Consider the following 18,642-nt stretch of genomic DNA (forward strand, 5'->3'; position numbering starts at 1 on the left):
TGTTAGCGATGTCCTGGTTCCAGTCTCAAAAGAAAAGAGAAATGAGCAAATTTCCACAAATGTTTGACTGTTTATTTAGTGGCTATTGGTGAATTCTTTTAAACACAAAGTATGCTTCAGCACATTTTGAGGATTGCGGTTAGAGAGTAAATGACCCTTCATGTTCTTCAGGTTGTGCGAATCTGTTCATGCATCTTCGCCGATTTTGTGTGCAATAATCTGAGGTCGTGTTGCCAAACTTCTCACTGCAGTCTGTGGCAGGTTGATTCTGAGGGACTGCATCCTTCTGCACAACTGCACTGTAACGCCTGGTGCTCAGGTCGTGTCTGCGTGACGTCAGGAAGCGAGTTTATGTGTGATGAACTACTGACGAGACGGTGTCGATTATTTTTTCAGATTGTGTTTTCATGAACCCTGTGACCTCACAAATGTGACAGAAAATCTGAATCATGATGTCTGTGAAACTGTTGCAGCTGTGAGAGATTTCTGCTGGTTTGATCGATCACCCAGAACTCCTGTAAAGAAATGTCAGTAAACTGTGAACATTTAAACATGCGTGTTGTGAGTTGTGTGTCTTTAAGTTTTAAGTGAATAGTGTGGACAAATGTTTTGGACGTGGCCTTTTCCTCTGGGGCGAACCAGGTTTAGATGATATGTTGATGAGCTGGACCCTGCTCTCTGCTGCCCATCTTTATGTTTGCAGTCAAATACAGAAACACAACTAATTTCTTATGATGAGTTGCAGGTGGGAGGAGTTACGAGTTTTGCAATTCTCCCTAAATGAGAACCTATCCGGTCTTTAAGTGATGACGTGATGAATCCTGCTTCCGGGCCCAAAGTAGTCTGCATTTAATAAGGCTGTTGTGTTTTTAACATGCTTTAATGTTTTGTATCTTGTTCTATTTAATCTCAACAAGCCCCTAAAAACAGTCAGTGATCACAGTCGGCCTCTCTAGGTTTTTATTACCGCTAATCATTTTAAAGCTTAGTTTTTAAAACCTTACAGCCCAGCCCATGCAGCAGTATATGAATGACTAACCTCGTATTGTGGATGGATTATCTCAGTTGTTCTCCCGACTGAAGTTTGGCCCGTTTACAGCTTCCTGCCATGCGATTGCATTTGTCCCTAACCATCGGGAACCCTCATGTTAACTTTTATCCAGTGGGAAAAAGTTAGTTTTCGTCCTCCAGCTTCACTGTTTATGCTAACGTAGCTGTGTCGCTAGCAATCACATAGCACGTCATTATATACCAGCTAGCCCAACTTCAGTAACACTACAAACGTCACTGCTGTTTACCTTCCTGTCTTCATTTATGTCAAAGTGATAGCAGAGCTGTACGTTTGAATTTGTTTCAGAAATCTCTCAGTCAGAACATGGTATGAAATGTTTAGGTGTAAACTAGCGAGCTAACTTCCTGCTAACTTCTAACTCCATTAAATTTCATAAATTCAGTTTTCATGGATGTTAAACTTAATTGTTACACCTGGTAAAGCAGCAACGCTGATCATTTTATTACAGATGAAACGATTTAGACAGTTTTTAACTCTGTGATGCCGCAGTGATCGTTAGACTTAGGGCCCTGCAGCAGAGTTTGGGCCCAGGCATGGCTAATGATGTCAGACTTGAAGACTGGATTCCATCCTGTTCCTCTTTTCCTTATTTTCTGACACAGATAGATAAGCCTGCTTTGTCTCATAGCAGAGTCTCAAGAGGATGGAGGAAACCATGGGGGGATGTACAGACCTCTACAGGATAGGCAACAGCACCCTGACTGAATCAGGGCTTGGACCCAGCGTCAGACCCTATGATGGCCCTCTTTTTCACTATGGGAATGACCTTAGCATAACCTACTACAGCAGCACCAAAGACCCGATGTCTGGGTATTTAACATGTGATTACCAAGCAGGGATCTGTAGTTTGTCAGATCTGTCTCACCTGTAACACCTGGTTTTAGTGACCAGTGTTGGTCAAGTTACTTGAAAAAGTAATCAGTAACTAATTACTGATTACTTCCCCCCAAAAGTAATCCTGTTACTTTACTGATTACTTATTTTTGAAAGCAATTAGTTACTTAGTTACTTTTTAACAACACGATTTACACCCTGAATAGGTAATGAAGCGACAGATCAATCCCAATTCTACTTTTTCTGCATAATCATCATATAAAATGTAATCAAATGGAAAAGTCTCTTTTTAAAACTTGTTTTATTAGTTTTAATCTTTTAACTTTATGCATCAAGCAAATATTAAATTATCTGCAACATTCTCTGACTGGAAGAAATTAATTTAACATTTAAACCTATTTTCTGCACATTCCAGCACATAAAATAAAAGTTTTTTGTGTTTACACTCAGTCTTTCAAATAGATGCAAGTAAAACACAGCAGAAACTAAATAACATCAAAGACTAGCGGTCCTGTTGCTCTATTTTCACCTGTAAAGCAGGAGTGAGGCAGGCGGAGGTTTGCCCTGGTGCAGGTGTGTCACAGCCGTCATGTCAGTGAAGTTTAGGGTTTTTTAGCTGTAAAAAGAAGTTTTCTTCGAACAGCGGACGCTAATGTTTTTGTCACTTTTTATGGAATCAAACTCAAAGTAAGGTCAGAACTTCCACGCTTTCAACGCTGCACGCTCATACTCTCTCCCGCACTCGATATATGATCCATTGTTGATCTGCACACAGCTTTTGCCACAAATGTCGCACTCGCTTACGTCACTGTCATGAGACACTCTCGCAAAAAAAAATATCACGGTTTTAGTAACGCAGTAACGCAGCGTGCTCACGGGAAAGTAACCATAATCTAATTACCTTTTTGCATTAGTAATCCCTTACTTTAGTCATTACTTGAAAAAAAGTAATCGGATTACTGCCCATCTCTGTTAGTAACAAAGGTGAAAACGCTCAGCTCAAGGCTTTACAAGCAAGCTTTGCTGAACACGATGAGCTCATTTCTTTGTGCCGTCTTCAAGCACAGCTCACAGGCACAGTAAGGATTTCTTCCAACGGTGAGTAATGCAAAGCCACACTGTGAATTTCTAGAATGAAAACATAAAGCTTTGAGCGAAGAAGCCCCACAGACCTGTTGTTCAAACCTTCCGTTTATGAAGGGCAACCAATCAGAAACAGAGTAGAACTACAGGAGCTGGAAGGGAGCTAAAATGATTTGTTTCCCACTGAGGATCAGCAGCTCTCGTCCCGGGACAAACATGAGGATTGGAAACTGACCACAAAGAGCCTCTTTAGTCTGAAGCAGACCAGTGAAACCCTTTCTGTACCAAATGAGTTATTTCCATGACAGCCAGCGCTCAGCTTCACACAGTCACAGGTGTCACTGAGATTTCTTTCATTTTCCCCTCATTCGTTGCGAGGCGAGAAAAAAAACTAGCTGTGACCGCGCTCCGAGTTCGGACGTGACGCTTTCCATCGACGGCCATGTTGGCGCTTCTTTCCTGCTCTGACCGTTGCCATAGCAACTGGTGTTTCCACAGAAGCTGAGCTCTCAGCTCTTGGCCTTGTCACCATGGTAATGTTTCGCACAGGCCTGATTTACAGCTTACAGTCGTCAGCTGTGCAGAGAAAAGCAGCAGCGAGCCACCTGGGCTGAATCTGAGAGCGGGTCCGTTTCCTGCACGCTCTGCACCGTCCAACTGTTTCACCCCCGCACAGCTGCCACACACAACTGCCCGCGATGTACTTCACACTGAGCAAACTCCTCCATCAGAGGATCTGAGGAACCTCAAAGCCAACTGCGTCATCATGACTAAATGTGCTGGGAGAGGGCGACCTCTGCTGGTCATCAGGAGGCATCACTGCCGCCATCGTTAAAGGGGACCCGCTCTGTTCATGTGCAGCTCCACGTATTTACTCCTGGACTCTAACCAAGCAGCTTTGCATATCTTATATCGAGCTTTGGTGCATCCTTTCAGTTCATCTGCCTAAAACAGCTTTCTTCTGATTGGCTGCCCCTCACAGACACAAGGTTTAAAACATCAGGCGTGTAAGGTTTCTGTGGTCACGGCCATATTGTGTGTCTGATGATATCAAAGGTCCAACAGCAGAATAAACTTTTTGCACATATGGGTTACATACACTCTCCATACCGTTACGGGAAACTTTGGATATATTTGAGGAGATATGGGAGACAATAGGTTAAAGTAGAATAAAGACACAAACTCAAGGCCATAATATTTTTGACACATCTGAAATTTAAATGTTGTTTGTTTTGGAAAATTGTTTCACAATTTCAAGCCCTAACCTCATTTCACTTATTTTGTTTATGGCTAATAAAAAGTGAGTGTCTGAGTATGCAGACTGAGATAAAGCTAACACCGTGCTGTTAAAGTAACGTATGACTGAATCCTGCAATAGGTGCGTCAGAGGCAGAGATCTTTGTCACTGTGATTAAAGTGCTCTGCATCAGCTCCCAAAAGGAAACGCTGCGTGTCTTCGATGCCGTCCCGCCACCTCTGTGTGGGTGGACGGGTTTCCTGTTTGAGCGTCCTCTCAGAGGTGTGGCTGCTTACCAATTCCAGCTGCATCCTCAGCTGCGAGTGAGTGATTAGCTCTTCGTCGTCTAATCACTCACCTGGACTACATTAGGATGAGCTCAGCACACAGTCAGGCTCATATTGTGACCTCTGTGTTTGCCTTTGAATCTCATTTTGCCAAACACAAACGCACCCATCTCATGTTCTCAGAAACCCTCCCACCTGCTCGCATCCCGTCACACTGTAGAGTCACCGACGACGACAGCCACAGCAAAATGTTTTACTTTGTAATTTCAAAGATGTTAGTCTGCCGTGTCAGCGATCTGCATTCAACAGCTCTGGCTTAGATAACAAAGAAATCCTACAGCAGGATCCAAACGCCTGAGAACACCTGAATTAAACTCACCTGCATTCGGAGCGGCCACTGCAACAAATCTTCTGGAAGGAGCGGTGGTTTGGCCACGCCCCTATGAAACTAATGGATTTACCTGACTCATAGAAGCTCGATTGAACCTGCAGCCGTTGCTCACCTGTTATGAGGACAAACTGCTGACTGTGCAGACCTGAGTGCAGCGTCACAGAGGCTTCATCGATGTGGGATCGAGGCTCGACTGAAGGTTTCTACGGGTAAAGGACATCAACCACATCCTTCAGAGACTTGCTCCACCCTCTGCGCCACCTCCCTGCAGACCTACACTCGCTTGTTGTGCAGTGTTGCTCCTCAGGTAACAGCCTTCTTTCCAGGCTCTTGTTGCCCAGAGTGTCTTTGATTTGGCAGCAGTGTCGTTTTCCACACGAACGAATGTTTTTGATCCACTTGAACTCCTTTTATCAACAGTGGAAATTCTCGTCTAATTTTAACATTTAACAAATGAAATCTTGTCCTTTTAAGTTAAAATGTTGTTTTAAAAGTTTATTTGGCTCCAGATTTCACCTCCTGTCCATCACTCCTGGATACTTTCTCTCGCTGGTTTACATCTTTGTGGAGGATTCTTAACCCACCAGCATAAGGAGCCTAAAACACCTTATCTAGGAAAAGCTACTTGAACCCCAAAGAAGGAAAAGGAGTGCTGACTGTCAGACTTTGCTCCAGAGTCACCTGACCCCGCTGAAAATTTATGGGTGCCCGAGCAAACTGATGAAGCTAAACATGTGTTATATGACAACAAGCTCTTTGGAAACGCGTTACATTAGGTCACCTAAAGAAATGATTGATAGGAGACTCGGTCAGTAGGTAACATCATCAGTTTGCTTTCAGGGCATATAGATAAAAACAAGACATCATCTAGTAAAAGAAAAATATATATTTATTATAATTTTATACAACTGTCAAGATCTTCACATTTCTTACTATAATAAAGTAGAATAGAATCATCTCAGAGATGCACACATGAAGAAAAACAAAGGCATGATCTGCAGTTTGTAACAAACATATTCCAGAAAATAAACTTGAATAAAGCTCTACGATGAAGTGCTGCTGCAAAGGCCAAAAGATCCACGCTAAGCCTCCCCACGCACAGATTTCTTCCACGTGTTTCTGCGCTTGCATAAAGTGGGATACACACAGTCTGCACTGAAAACTGCACATCTGACACAACAAGTGCATTTTCAAACCATTAGAAACATCTGTGACGTGTCTGCGTCAGCTTTAGCCCAAATAACACCGTTAAAATAAAAATTCATCAAGCTGGCCGAGGAGCAGGAGACACATTTAGAGTAACTGCAGTTTTTCACATTTCATGCGATTAACAGCTCAAATGATTGTTTTCATTTTCACGTCAGTGTCACAAAACACAGAAACGCTCTCACTGCAAACTGCAGCTCAGGTTAAAAGACACAAAAACAAGAAAACAGAAATCAGGTGTGACCTTCCAGAAACTAGTACTCCGGGTGGAGGACTTTCATATTTTTTGCACAGACTGGCTTTGTAATGTAAAAATAAAAATAATGATAATGTCATCTGTTATTAACAGACAGCTAGCAGCTATGGAGAGCTGCAGAGGCTGAGAGGGGAAACCACGTTCCACATTTTTGGTCTAAACCAATCAGCTGTGAGATCAGCAGAGAGAAAGGTGCTTTGTGTAATGCCCTGAAGCTGTCAGATCCTGCAGAACCTGCAGCTGCACAGTGTTCATCTAAAGCACTGTGCAGCCTCAATGCAGCAAAGAAGCATATTTGAACCCAAACCACAATCTCAGCTGAACCTCTCAGAAAGTCCTTTTTGCTTAAACTGAAAGTAAGAAGTGGGTTAAAATCACTTACTCCTCTGCCGTCCCTGAACAGCTCTTCAAAATAAGGACGTCCGGCACTAGAGTTATTAGTTGGTTCAACCCACTCTTCTCCTTCTGTGCTGGGAAACTGCACACATGTGAGGTGGAAAGTAAGGCAGACAACAGCCCCACGAAGCATCCTGCAGGACTTTATTCTGACACACTGCCGCTCATTTCCTCAAACTGAAATATCAGAGAGCGATGCACTAAAACACTCGGCTCAGCTGTGTGGACATCAAACCAGATTTAACTGTTCCAAGTGTTTTCTTGCTTTTTGATGAGTCACTTGGGTTCAGGTTTACTCAGATCATCATTAGTTGCAGGAGCGGCCCTACGTTCAAAGACGCGCTGAGACCGAAGGACGCCCTGCACATGCTTCTGTAGCACTAGCATCGTCTGACAGTATTTCACAGTCGGGGTGTGAATGCACTGACCCCCCTCGATGCCCTGTGGTTACTGTGGTGTGTATGAAACCAGAGCAGGCTGACAGTTACTGTGTAACGGTCACAGCTAACACAACTGAAGTGAGAAACTGCCTAACTGTGCATAGTCTCCAGTATACACGCTTCCTCTGCAGTGGCCTCTCTGACTCTACCTTCAGTATAGAGGGAGCTCAGGAGCCAGAGCTGCTCCTGCACTCATCACAGGGTTGATGGTCCTGAGTGCATAAAGAGAAGCATAAAGTGCTGCACACAGACAGACATTTACCAGATTAGATGAGAAAGTGAAGCTGAGAGCGTTGCAGGGTTTCTGTAGTGCGGCAGAACAGCTGGATATAACAGAACTCTGCATAATACTGAACATGTACTGTGATCCTGCAGCACTCACATCTGACAAATCAGCAGCTTTTCTACATGACAGGTGACACAGTAAGTGCATAAATCTCTACGTGTGCAGTGTCCAACCTTCAGCCCCAAAATCACGGCGCTGGCAACTTTGCTTAGTCCCTCATTATTAATCACCTGTTTTCCTCTCCATCCATCAGTCCTGTCTGACATTTCTCCTGCTGATGTAAATCCAGCTCCTCGCGTCTATTTTTGTCTCGTGTGGCCGTCCACTCGGGCCGGTCTCCACAGTAACCGCATCCACGTAAAAAAGCACGCAGATTTTACTTCGAATGACTGCGAAGCTGTGAGAGCTGTGTGGGGGGAGGAGAGGCGCTAAGTGTTCCTCCAGATAAACAGCGTTTCTCATTTAACGCCTCTTTAACCGCTGAATATGTGACGCACCGGCAGCAGGCAAAGCTTTCCGCTGAAATTTTCCACTGCAGGTGGAAACGGTGCAGGTGGAGGAAAACACGTGCAAGTAAGTCGCTTTACTCCTCAGCTGTGAAATGAAAGCTCTCTCACAAAGAGTAAATAACGCAGACACACACAGAGCAGGCTCAGTGTGAGCGCGACTGTGTCACAGCTCAGGTCTTTACAGGTGCGCTGTGGAGTTTCTGCAGCTCCTGTTTGACCTGCACTCACAATTCCCTTTATTCCTGGTGCACAGGTGGATCACAACCTCGTTAAAATCTAGAAAGGCACTGAATACTTTCACTCTTTCTAAAAAAAATAAATAAATAAGGCCTTACATGTTATCATATTCATTCAATCAACCTTTTAAAGCACTAAATGAGTTAGCAGGATGCTCACCTGCAGCACTGTCTGAATAATGTACACTTAGTGTGCCACAGATCTTGTTTTGAACATGCATATATTTTTTAATTGACTTGAGACACTGATCATGGATCCAGCTCAACTGTCAAGTTCAGCCATCAATTAACAGAACCTTCAGATAACGTGGTGCCTATATTTTTTAACCCTGCAACCAAAAAAGGGTTTTTCTAAAGTATATTTTTGGTGATTTTAGTTTTTATTGTGTTGCAACAACAGAGAAAGGACGGGGGGAACCGTGAAAGGCCTCTGGATGGATTAAAGCCCGGGCCTCTGCAACAGCCTTAAGCCATATGATCCACCTGCTCAGCCCTGTGAGCTTTACCCACACCGGACACAGTTTGATAATATGGTGAACGTGACTGATTTATATGCAGGAATAAGAGAAACAGGCGTATATATTAGCAGGGATGTGTGACAGCGTCTGACGCTGAATTCCTCAGTGCGAGGAACGCGAAAGGCTCCATTTGAAATAAAACATGACAAACAAAACATTTAAGAATATAAATATATTTAAAATGACCTAAAGACCTATTCTAGTCATTTACTGCAGTAACATAAATTCAGCTCAGTGCGCCACAGTACTGTTATTTACAGGCACAGTCGGATCAACGCCACAGCAGCCGAACACGAGAGCGAGTGGATAAGCAGAGTAATATGGGATGGCTGAGTGTTGAATAAAAGCACTGCATGAATGTGTGCGTGACTGGGTGAATGAGGCCTGGAGCCTCTGAGTGCTCAACATGAGTAGAAAGCCCCGCCTCACTTACCGATATCGATTTATAGATGGATACTAAAGTTTGACTGTCATTTGTTTTTGCAGGACGCGCTCTGCACGTGTGTCGCTCGTCTTGTGGTTTTCATCAGAGCTCAAATACAATCAAAGTTTTCTGCTGTGAAACATTTAAAGGCGCCTTGAACCCGTCGTGCATCGTCCACAAGATTCACGGAGTCTCTACATTCGGCACCGTTTGCTCCCTTTTAAATGCTGCAATATGTAACACTGTTAATCATCAGTAAACCTTTTAGTAGGAAGTCAGAGGACTTTTAAAACTGTAAGTGTTTTCCCTCCTCAGAGTCACAGAGTGAAACGTGATTGTTGAGGCAGCCTTTTCTCCTTCCTCTGCTTCCTTCTTGGAGCTTTGTTCTTAATCTGTGCTCCTCACGTTTCTACGAAACATTTCTGCAGTTTCATTGATTGTAACTCTGAAAATGTGATGTGGACACTTTTTTTTCTTCGACTGGATCAAATTTTCAAAATAAATTTATTTGAAAAAGAAAAGTCTTAAATATTGTAGAAGTTCCTCTTGAAGTAGAATAACAGGCTGTTGTTTTAGAAATCCTGTGAGGAGTCACGGTTAAGAACAAAACTCATGTGAAGCATCGGACCTACAAAGACCACTGAACTAGTTTAAGGCTTTGAAATTACGACTGAACCCTTGACTGATCCATTAGTACTCAGAGTATTACAGCCGCTGTCAGGGGGAATAAAAACTGAGATTTTGAACTGGCCGAGTTTCAGGTGAACTGTCCTTCAGTCTCATCAGCTCCGTCATTTTGTAATCAAGCTTCTGTGATTTGCTTCTTTCCACCAGATATTTACTGAGGCCTACTCTTTCATTACATTAACATCACTCTTTTTCAGAACAATGTTTTTGGTTTTATTACTGAAACCAAACTCGTGTGAACAGCTGCAGTTCCTCTAACGGCCACTTGAGGCTGCCTCCAATCCCACATTAAAATGCCCAACGTCACAACATTAAAAAGCAGATTTTATAGGTGAAACTTTTTTCCCTTTAATAACTTTTTTTTTATTAGAAATAAAACTAAAATTACTCAAAACATTCAGATTTTATTTTGAAAATCTCGGCTTTGTTTCCCCTGCAGTGGCTCTAACACTCGACCCGTACCGTACTGATTGCCCTCTGCAGCGTGCGCGCTCTTTAGCCCTCACCCTCGCCATCCTGCAGGTTGTGTTTAACCAGAAATTCTTTGATGGTTGGATGATTGTCTAGCCCCACCCACCGCTCCTCCAGATGCTGCAGAAGCTCCTCCCACTGTCGCTTGTCTTTTCCCGTCTGCCACGACAGCCGAACCATCACTCGTAACAGCGGCAACAGCAAGGGGTGTGGCCTGTCGTCATCCAGACGCGATGTCTCCGACGGTTGGAAGGGCTTATTGTCAGGTGGGAGGGGCTTATCCTCTGTGTTAGTCTGAGTTTCTGTGGGGGTGAGAACACGCAGGGCGTGGTCACAGTGATCTCGAGCCTCCTCCAGCTGGTCCACCTGCTGGAAACAGCTCGACAGTCCCACCAGGGTGAAGAACCAATGGGAGGAGGTTGGAGGAGGGGCCTGAGTCTGGTTGTCATAGAAACTTGCCCATCCCAGTTTCTGCTGCAGTCTCTTGGCATTGAGCAGAGGACCCAAGGCATCCTGGTAACGTCCCGCCCTCAACGAAACAAGACAAACTGAACAGTGAAACACTCAGTGGCAAACCGCTCAATAAATAATGAAACTCAAGAAATGCACAAGAAAAGCTAATATTATCCTTACAGTACATTTAGAAATAAGCATCAAGCTAAGGAGATGTTGAGGTGCGCTGTTCTGTCCTGGACTAACAGAGTTCTGCTTAAAGCAGGATGGGCTACCTACGGCCTGTGGGCCACATCCTGGTCTTTTTAATCTGGCCTGCCGAAGATTAGCACAGAATTGCCCAAATCAGATGATAATTATGACTGCATTCATTTGACCTTGTCCTGTAATGCCTGGCGTTCCACCAGATGGCGCATTAGGCGCAGTGATTTGTGGTCTCATGCTCAGAAAAGAAAAGAAACATCGAGTGTGAGTGTTTATACTTTTTCACCTCAGTCAAAGGATGTATGTCTAGATGTGAATACAACATCAGCTGTCACATTTCCACCAAGCATGCTAATAATGCTAACAACCGGTCAATGCAAGAACGGGGTCGGCAGCTAGTTTGCAGAATCAGCAAAACATTTTTAGCCGACAAAGTGCCATCCAAGAATCAAGCACAAAGTTGTTTGCTGGCATTCAAATTAGCAAATACCAGCAAGGGCAGTTTCTCAAAGAGTGCGTCCAGGGATGTTGAACAAATTAGAAAAAAAATTAGCTTATCACGCAGGACAGTGACTCACTGTGTTGAGCTAGCTGATGAAGACTTAGCTAGTGAGCTAAACCAAAAAGCAGAGTTGTATTCTTTGGCACTGGACGAAAGTAGAGACACCGCTCAGCTTTGAATTTTAAACAATGGGAATAATGACTAGAAATGAGAATTTCTAGGAGTAGCCAAGTTGGCGGAAGGCTTTCACTTCGTTGGTCTCAGGATCTCATCTCTGCTTTTTGCAGATGATGTGGTCCTGTTGGCTTCATCAGGTGAGGGCCTCCAGCTTGCCTTGGAAAGGTTCACAGCCAAGTGTGAAGCAGTGGGAATGAGAATCAGCACCTCCAAATCTGAGGCCATGGTCCTCAGCCAGAAAAAAGGGTGGAGTGCCCACTCCGGGTCTGGGACGTGACCCTGCCCCAAGTGGAGGAATTTAAGTATCTCGGGTCTTGTTCACAAGTGATGGGAGAAGGGAGCGGGAGATCGACAGACAGATTGGTGCTGCAGCTGTAGTGATGCGGACGCTGCACCGGTCCGTCGTGGTGAAGAGGGAGCTGAGTGTAAAAGCGAAGCTCTCAATTTACCGGTTGATCTACGTCCCTACCCTCACCTATGGCCACGAGCTGTGGGTAGTGACCGAAAGAATGAGATCGCGGATACAAGCGGTGGAAATGGGTGTCCTCCGAAGGGTGGCTGGCCTCTCCCTTAGAGATGGGGTGAGAAGTTCAGCCATCCGGGAGGGGCTCAGAGTAGAGCAGCTGCTGCTCCAAGTCGAAAGGAGCCAGCTGAGGTGGTTCGGGCATCTGACAAGGATGGGCACCTCCTGGGCACCTCCTGAGCGAGGTGTTCCGGGCATGTCCCACCAGGAGGAGGCCCCGGGGCAGACGCAGGACACGCTGGAAAGATTATATCTCTTGGCTGGCCTGGGAACGCCTTGGTGTTCCCCCGGATAAGCTGGAGGAGGTGGCTGAGGAGAGGGAGGTCTGGGCTTCTCTGCTGCCCCCGCGACCCGGCCCCGGATAAGCGCAAGAAATTGGATGTATAGAATGGATGGGAATAATGACAATTTTGGGATAACGGAGGAGTTTTTGGCCTTCCTAAAGGGGAAAATGGGTGGAGAGGACCTGTACGACAGCGTGTTGGGGTCATCGAGAGGCACAAGCTACGTGGGAGTCTGACTTGTCACTGTAAGGCCTTTTTAGGCTTCTGTTTGATATGTACAGTATGCATCTGGTGCTGGCCTGTCAAATTTTCAAACGTAATGTGACCTCTTACCTGAAACGTTTGCCCACCCCTGCCTTAAGGCATACGCTAAATTTGTTCTGTATATCATTTATAGTTGTTTCTTTATGGTTACAGAGTTGAAAAAAAGCCAAACCTATAAACAAAAATTGAAACTCCCTGAGGAAACACTCGTCACCAAAGCATTATGCATGTACTGTATATAAAAGATGGACAGTCTGGCTCTCTTCCACAGTTACTCTATTGTCTTGTGTCTTTCCCCTCATTCCCAACCAGTCACAGCAGACGGCTGCCCCTTCTGGTTCTTCCTCTTTAAAGGGAGTTTTTCCTTCCCACTGTCACCAAGTCCTTGCTTATAGTGAGTCATCTGAATGCTGGGGTTTTCTCACTATATTTCTTTGTTGATGTGAGTGTTGTTATGATTTGGCGCTATATAAATACAATTAAATAAATGTGGATCCACATTGTTTTTAAATGGCCTCATTTTAAATGAGTCTTAAATGAGTCATTTAGTTGCAAAATCTTGATATTTTCACTTGATAGTTGACGTCAGTAAACACTTTCCTGATGAATTTGTGGACTCAATTGGTTGTTTGAAGTCTAATTAAAGGAAACGGTGCTTATTTTGTAAACCACAGTCAACCATTAGAATCAAAAAGGATATTGAAGCAATGTTTGTTTCAGTGCAGCGAAGTAGTTATTGTATGAGTGTGTACTCAGTAGGGATGGCAATCGAGAACCTTTCCTAGTTGGAATTATTAGTCTACTTGCCTATCGATCCTGCTTATTGGTTCTTACATTTGCTCTGCAATCAGCTGATTTCAGTTGCTGGAGAAGGAAAATAGAAGTTTACAGCGTTGAGATGGACACAACTTTTATTTCTATTGCACAAAAGGGCAAGAACGTAATGGTAAACTGTATCCAGGACAGAAACAACTGTATTATGCTGTTAACACAACTTCGACTCTTTGAAAGCACCTGCACAGACAGCATGCTAATGCTAAGCTAGTCAAAAACCCAGAGTGATGCAAGGCACCACGGTGAAGCGAGCCGCCGCTGAACTTCATCGCATAACAAACGGATGAGCCGTCAGGCTGCAGCCTTCGTTTCTACCTGAATCACCGTGACGATGGCTTTAAAGTCTCTTCGTGTTGGTTTTCATCTTCGTTTTGTGTTGTCGGCTTTTTGTTCATAACTAAATACATTATGGGTTTGTGTTGGTGCGGGGGGCTGTAGCCTCAGGTTTATACTGTTAAATGGTAATTATGACACAATGTGTTTCAGGCTGTTTTACAGAGTAAACTGAAAGTAATGTTATAAATGTGATGAATTATCATCTCCCTTTAGTAACCAAGTAACGTACTGCATTACTTTAAATTAAAGTGTTATTTGTAGGGATGGGTACCGGTATCCGGTGCCATGATGGCACCTGTTCTGACATAAACGGTAGTAACCATCCAATATCCGGATGTCACACACTTTGGATTCCAGCCAATCATTTTACCTTTGCGAGCGTAGTAGGCGGGTCCAGGTACGTACGTCCTTTTAGAGCAGAGCTACAGATTAAAAATGACCAAGGCGAAGTGGTCAAAGTCTGGCTGTACTTCACAGCAAAAGATGCAAACTCAGCAGCAACAAGTGCTTTAAGCTGATACTGTGATACTGTCAAAGGAGGTAACACCTCGAATCTGATGAAACACCTGGCGACGTATAGCGTTTTGTTAAAAGCCGAGAAATGCGCCCTATTTGATAGCTTGCTGCGAGACCTCACACCGAGCACATCTACTGCGGGTGTGGTGCCTGTTGTCGGACCCGGAGTTAGCAACATCCTCCAAAAACCCGAAGAGGAGAGTCCTGGCCCCTAGCCCTGCCAGTGTAGCAGAAATGATGAGGATGATGATGCAGCAGCAGCCGTTCTTCTCTGCGTGAGTAGCTTCATGTTGTTCGTGTGTAATTTACGTTGAGTAGGCTAACCACGTTATTACATTAATGCAGGTAAGGTGAACTAGCAAACACCGTCGTAGCTACATGCGGCTGTCTTCTTGTTTGATGGCAGATACTCCCTTCACCCTGCCAAAAAGGCTAAAATGACCAAAGAAAAAGTGGAAAACAGCTGAACATGAGAAGTTTTTGGACAAAGTTTGTGTTTTTTCCATTGTTTAAGCACTGCTTCCAGCCAAGAGTGATGCCATATATGCCCCATAGCTGCAGAAAAGGCTAACATTGTTATCTTTTTACAAAACAACAGCTGAACATGAGAGGTTTTTGGACCAATTTTGTGTTCTCCATTCTTTAAGCACCGGTTCGAGCACCGTTTGAGCACCGGTTTGGTACTGGTATCGGATAAAACCTAACCGATACCCATCCCTAGTTATTTGTAATATGTGTAATATATTACTTTTTTGACTAGTGACCCAACACTGATCAACAAAGAGTGCATGTTGGACACATTTCCTCTAATATTTGACCACACAGTGTAATTAATTTGCGCAAACACTGTAGCTAGCTTCAGAGCACAAATTGGCGATGACTCAATAGTTTAACTCAAAGTTTTATTAATCTATTAAATACCTTCTTTGTTTTTTTAGCCTGTTTCACTATCTGCGTAATAGAAACAGTATAACATTTCAGCACTGAGAGCATTTTGATCATTTTACTTTGTTCCTGTTAAGTTTTCTTACACAACACTGACATTGACGGATAAAGGTGAGGAGACAGAGGTTTATGAGAGTTACCTGATGAGCAGCTGTCCAGTCTCCAAGTCGGTTAAGTAGAAGAACTGACGGACACACAGCGCCCCCCGCAGGGCATGCAGGGAACACAGGTGAGACAGGTACTGTTCAAACGCCCGGCTCCGCTTAGCGATCGTCTCTGCTGTGAAGTTCCTCCTGAGTTTTCTTCCTGCGGAGGTTCAAACCAAACATTCATGTTTTATGAAGTTCTTACTTCCCTGTACCACTGTAACAACCACAGCATCAAGGTAAGACAGCATACATGAGGTTTACTCACGTGGGAAACAGAAACGCTCCATGTGCTCGCCGTGTTTACGGCGAAGAGTGGCATGGAGGCGCCGAAAGTCAGAGTACCGACGCGTGATGATGGCAGGAATCTTATCGCTCGCGCCAGACTGGATCACATGGATCGTGTACAGCTGGAGAGAAACGGAGAGCAGAAAGTTTGAGCTCCACGGCGCACAGATCTGTCCCACGGCACATTTAAAACATCACCTGTGGATCAGAGACTATTACGTATACGTGACTCTGATCAGAGCATCCAAATCCAATCTATGGATGTGCACCAGCACTTTACACAGAGAAGATACAAGGGTCAGGGGCTCTCTGTGGCCCTGAAGCTCAAATTGCTCTGTAGGCATCTTCGTATTTCAGCAGCCTGAAGAAGGGACAAGCTGATACCTGTCGGTGGATTTGTTTGTCCTAAGACCAATAAATTAAAGGCCTTTGTCAAATCTAGAGTGCCTGGATTTGAAGCTTTTATGTCTGTTTTGGTTATTGTGTTACAGTTTTTTTCTCTTTGCCAACTCACCACATATTTTGAGGAGCCGTCCTGCACCACGCTGGCGTCGGTCACCTCGAACAACACGCTGTCCGTCTGCCATCTCACAGAGGACACAGAGCTTCCTCCACTGAGTCCGCGCAAACTCCTCCAGCTCTCCTGAAGCTGCCGAGTCAGCAGGGAGGAGGAGGAAGAGGAGGAGTGGCCCACTGGGGAAATACCCACAGGACTGGTGTCTACAAAAGACAGGTGAAAGCCAGGTCAGGTGACCAGGGAGTACAACATGTCCTGGTTTCCTCGAGTGTAGTTCAGCTCCAGTGGACTGAAGCTAAACTGCTCCCCTGCTGGAGATCAACGCTGCTGAGCTGTAACCATGGAGCTGGCTAACATATTACATTAGATTATAGTTTCTGTTAATTGGTTTCAGCTATAAAAACATCTCTAAAGCATAAGTACAACTATGAACAACATCCCCGTATGTATTAACTGCAGGCTGCTAGGTTGTGAGTTGTTGTGTGCTCCATCGCTGGGTAAACTTTTGTTACTTTCTATCGATAGCTGATAAATAAACTCTGTCACAGCCGCCCAGTCTGACTTTGCTGTTGATCATTAATCAATGTCTGCTAAGTCTTTGAACCAAACCACAGTATTGGTAAATGGCCTATATTTGTATAGCGCTTTACATATCCAGTCATCCACCCATTCACACACTCATCCACACACTGGTGACGGCAGCTACATTGTAGCCACAGCTGCCCTGGGGCGCACTGACAGAGGCGAGGCTGCCGGACACTGGCGCCACCGGGCCCTCTGACCACCATCAGTAGGCAACGGGTGAAGTGTCTTGCCCAAGGACACAACGACCGAGAGGGGCTCGAACTGGCAACCTTCCGATTACAAGACGAACTCCCAACGATCGCCCCGTATTGAAGAATACTCATTCGGGTCATTCTTGTATGTAGGAATTTCAACAGATGTTGAATCAGTGCTGATCTGCACTGATTTCAATCAGATTCAGACATTAAAATGTTTTTGCTCGAGGTCCATCGAGTGAAAAGAGAGAACAGCACTTCACCCATGCTGCTGGGACCATCCTCCATCGACTCTCCCAGGAAGTCAGAGTCGCTGTCCTGTCCTGACCCTTCACCCTCGGCTCCGTCCTCCAGACCGCCGTCTGTGCCGTCGAAGCACAGCATCCCTCCGAGCCGATCGGTTACACACTCCTCATCCTCCGCCAGCTCGTCCTCCCAGCGATCCTGCTTGAACGCCTCCTCTTCCAGCCCGCCACCTTCTTCCTGCTCAGGTTCCAGCCCCTGACCATCTTTAAACAGCGAGCGCTTCAGGCGGTCCAACAGCCGAGACGCCATGATGTTGCCAGGCCACCACAGGGGGAGGAGCCTAAAGAAATAGAAGATTACAAGGTCATTTTATCTATTACTTATTAAAGCATCTTCTGATAATATTATTTTAAAGCTTCATTTGTTTTTTCATTCTAGTTTTGCACAGGTTTTCATTGCATGTAATTTGTATACATTTGCATGAACTATCTACATGCATGTAGATGTATATGTAGCATTGATAACGAAGCTGTACTTAGAAACACACTCACCTGCCACGTCATTAGGTAGGCCTGTTCAAATCACATGCCAACAAACCGATTTCAGTAAGCAGTAGAGATGGCACGATACCACTTTATGTCCGATACCAATATCATAAATTTGGATATCTGCCGATACCGATATGAATCTGATAGTGTTTTTTAATCAATAAAACTGTTTTTTAATATCTTGCTGCATTTTGTATGAGTTCATACTCAAGTTTAAATAAACAACAACACTAAAGCTTTCTGTTAAACCTGTATGCAAAAAAATACACTGCACCCAATATATTTCATAATTCAGCAATACTGATCAATCTAATAAACTTAAACCTACACCATCCTCCCTATTCTGGTATTTTAAAGAGTACTTAGCAGAAATATTAAGCAACCTAACTAATAGGGTTCCAACTCCCAGCAAAAAAAAAAAAAAAAAAAAATAGGGAACCACCCACCCTCCACCTCGTGATGCTTAATCGACGTAAACAACTTTAATTTGATGCAGTGTGAAAAAAAAATGAAGAAATAAATTCTTTTTCAAGAATAATGAAATAGATTCAACAAATTTCTTCAACAGAACTGCAGACTGCACAGATGGTTCCCAAAGGAAAAAGTACTATAGCTTACTAGGGTATATTAGACTTAACAGTTACTATATACAGTAATGGACTTCTATATATTTTACATAAGATTAAAACTTTGGGTGTAAGATTCAGATAATTATTTATTAAAAGCTCGACATTTTAAATGAGAATA

At 44.2% G+C, this 18,642-nt stretch overlaps 1 protein-coding gene across 3 annotated transcripts in view; it reads right to left on the reverse strand.

Moving 5' to 3' along the window:
- Nucleotides 1-5,798: 5,798 nt before the first annotated feature.
- Nucleotides 5,799-18,642, reverse strand: part of snx21 (sorting nexin family member 21) — a 38,769-nt gene continuing 25,925 nt past the window's right edge. For all 3 annotated transcript variants that reach the window (XM_086277048.1, XM_086277047.1, XM_086277049.1), the window contains exons 2-6: nt 17,365-17,687; nt 16,320-16,525; nt 15,786-15,927; nt 15,512-15,677; nt 5,799-10,862 (exon numbers count right to left, since the gene is read on the reverse strand). In XM_086277048.1, the coding sequence (XP_086133174.1) occupies nt 10,358-10,862; nt 15,512-15,677; nt 15,786-15,927; nt 16,320-16,525; nt 17,365-17,656 (1,311 nt within the window). In that variant the 5' untranslated portion in view covers nt 17,657-17,687 and the 3' untranslated portion in view covers nt 5,799-10,357. The remainder of the gene's footprint in view (nt 10,863-15,511; nt 15,678-15,785; nt 15,928-16,319; nt 16,526-17,364; nt 17,688-18,642) is intronic.

This window comes from Aulonocara sp. 'chitande type north' Nkhata Bay, linkage group LG20, assembly GCF_057382095.1.
Source record: "Aulonocara sp. 'chitande type north' Nkhata Bay isolate Kocher_YH1m ecotype deep benthic linkage group LG20, A_spYH_male_GT1.1, whole genome shotgun sequence".
NCBI lineage: Eukaryota > Metazoa > Chordata > Actinopteri > Cichliformes > Cichlidae > Aulonocara > Aulonocara sp. 'chitande type north' Nkhata Bay.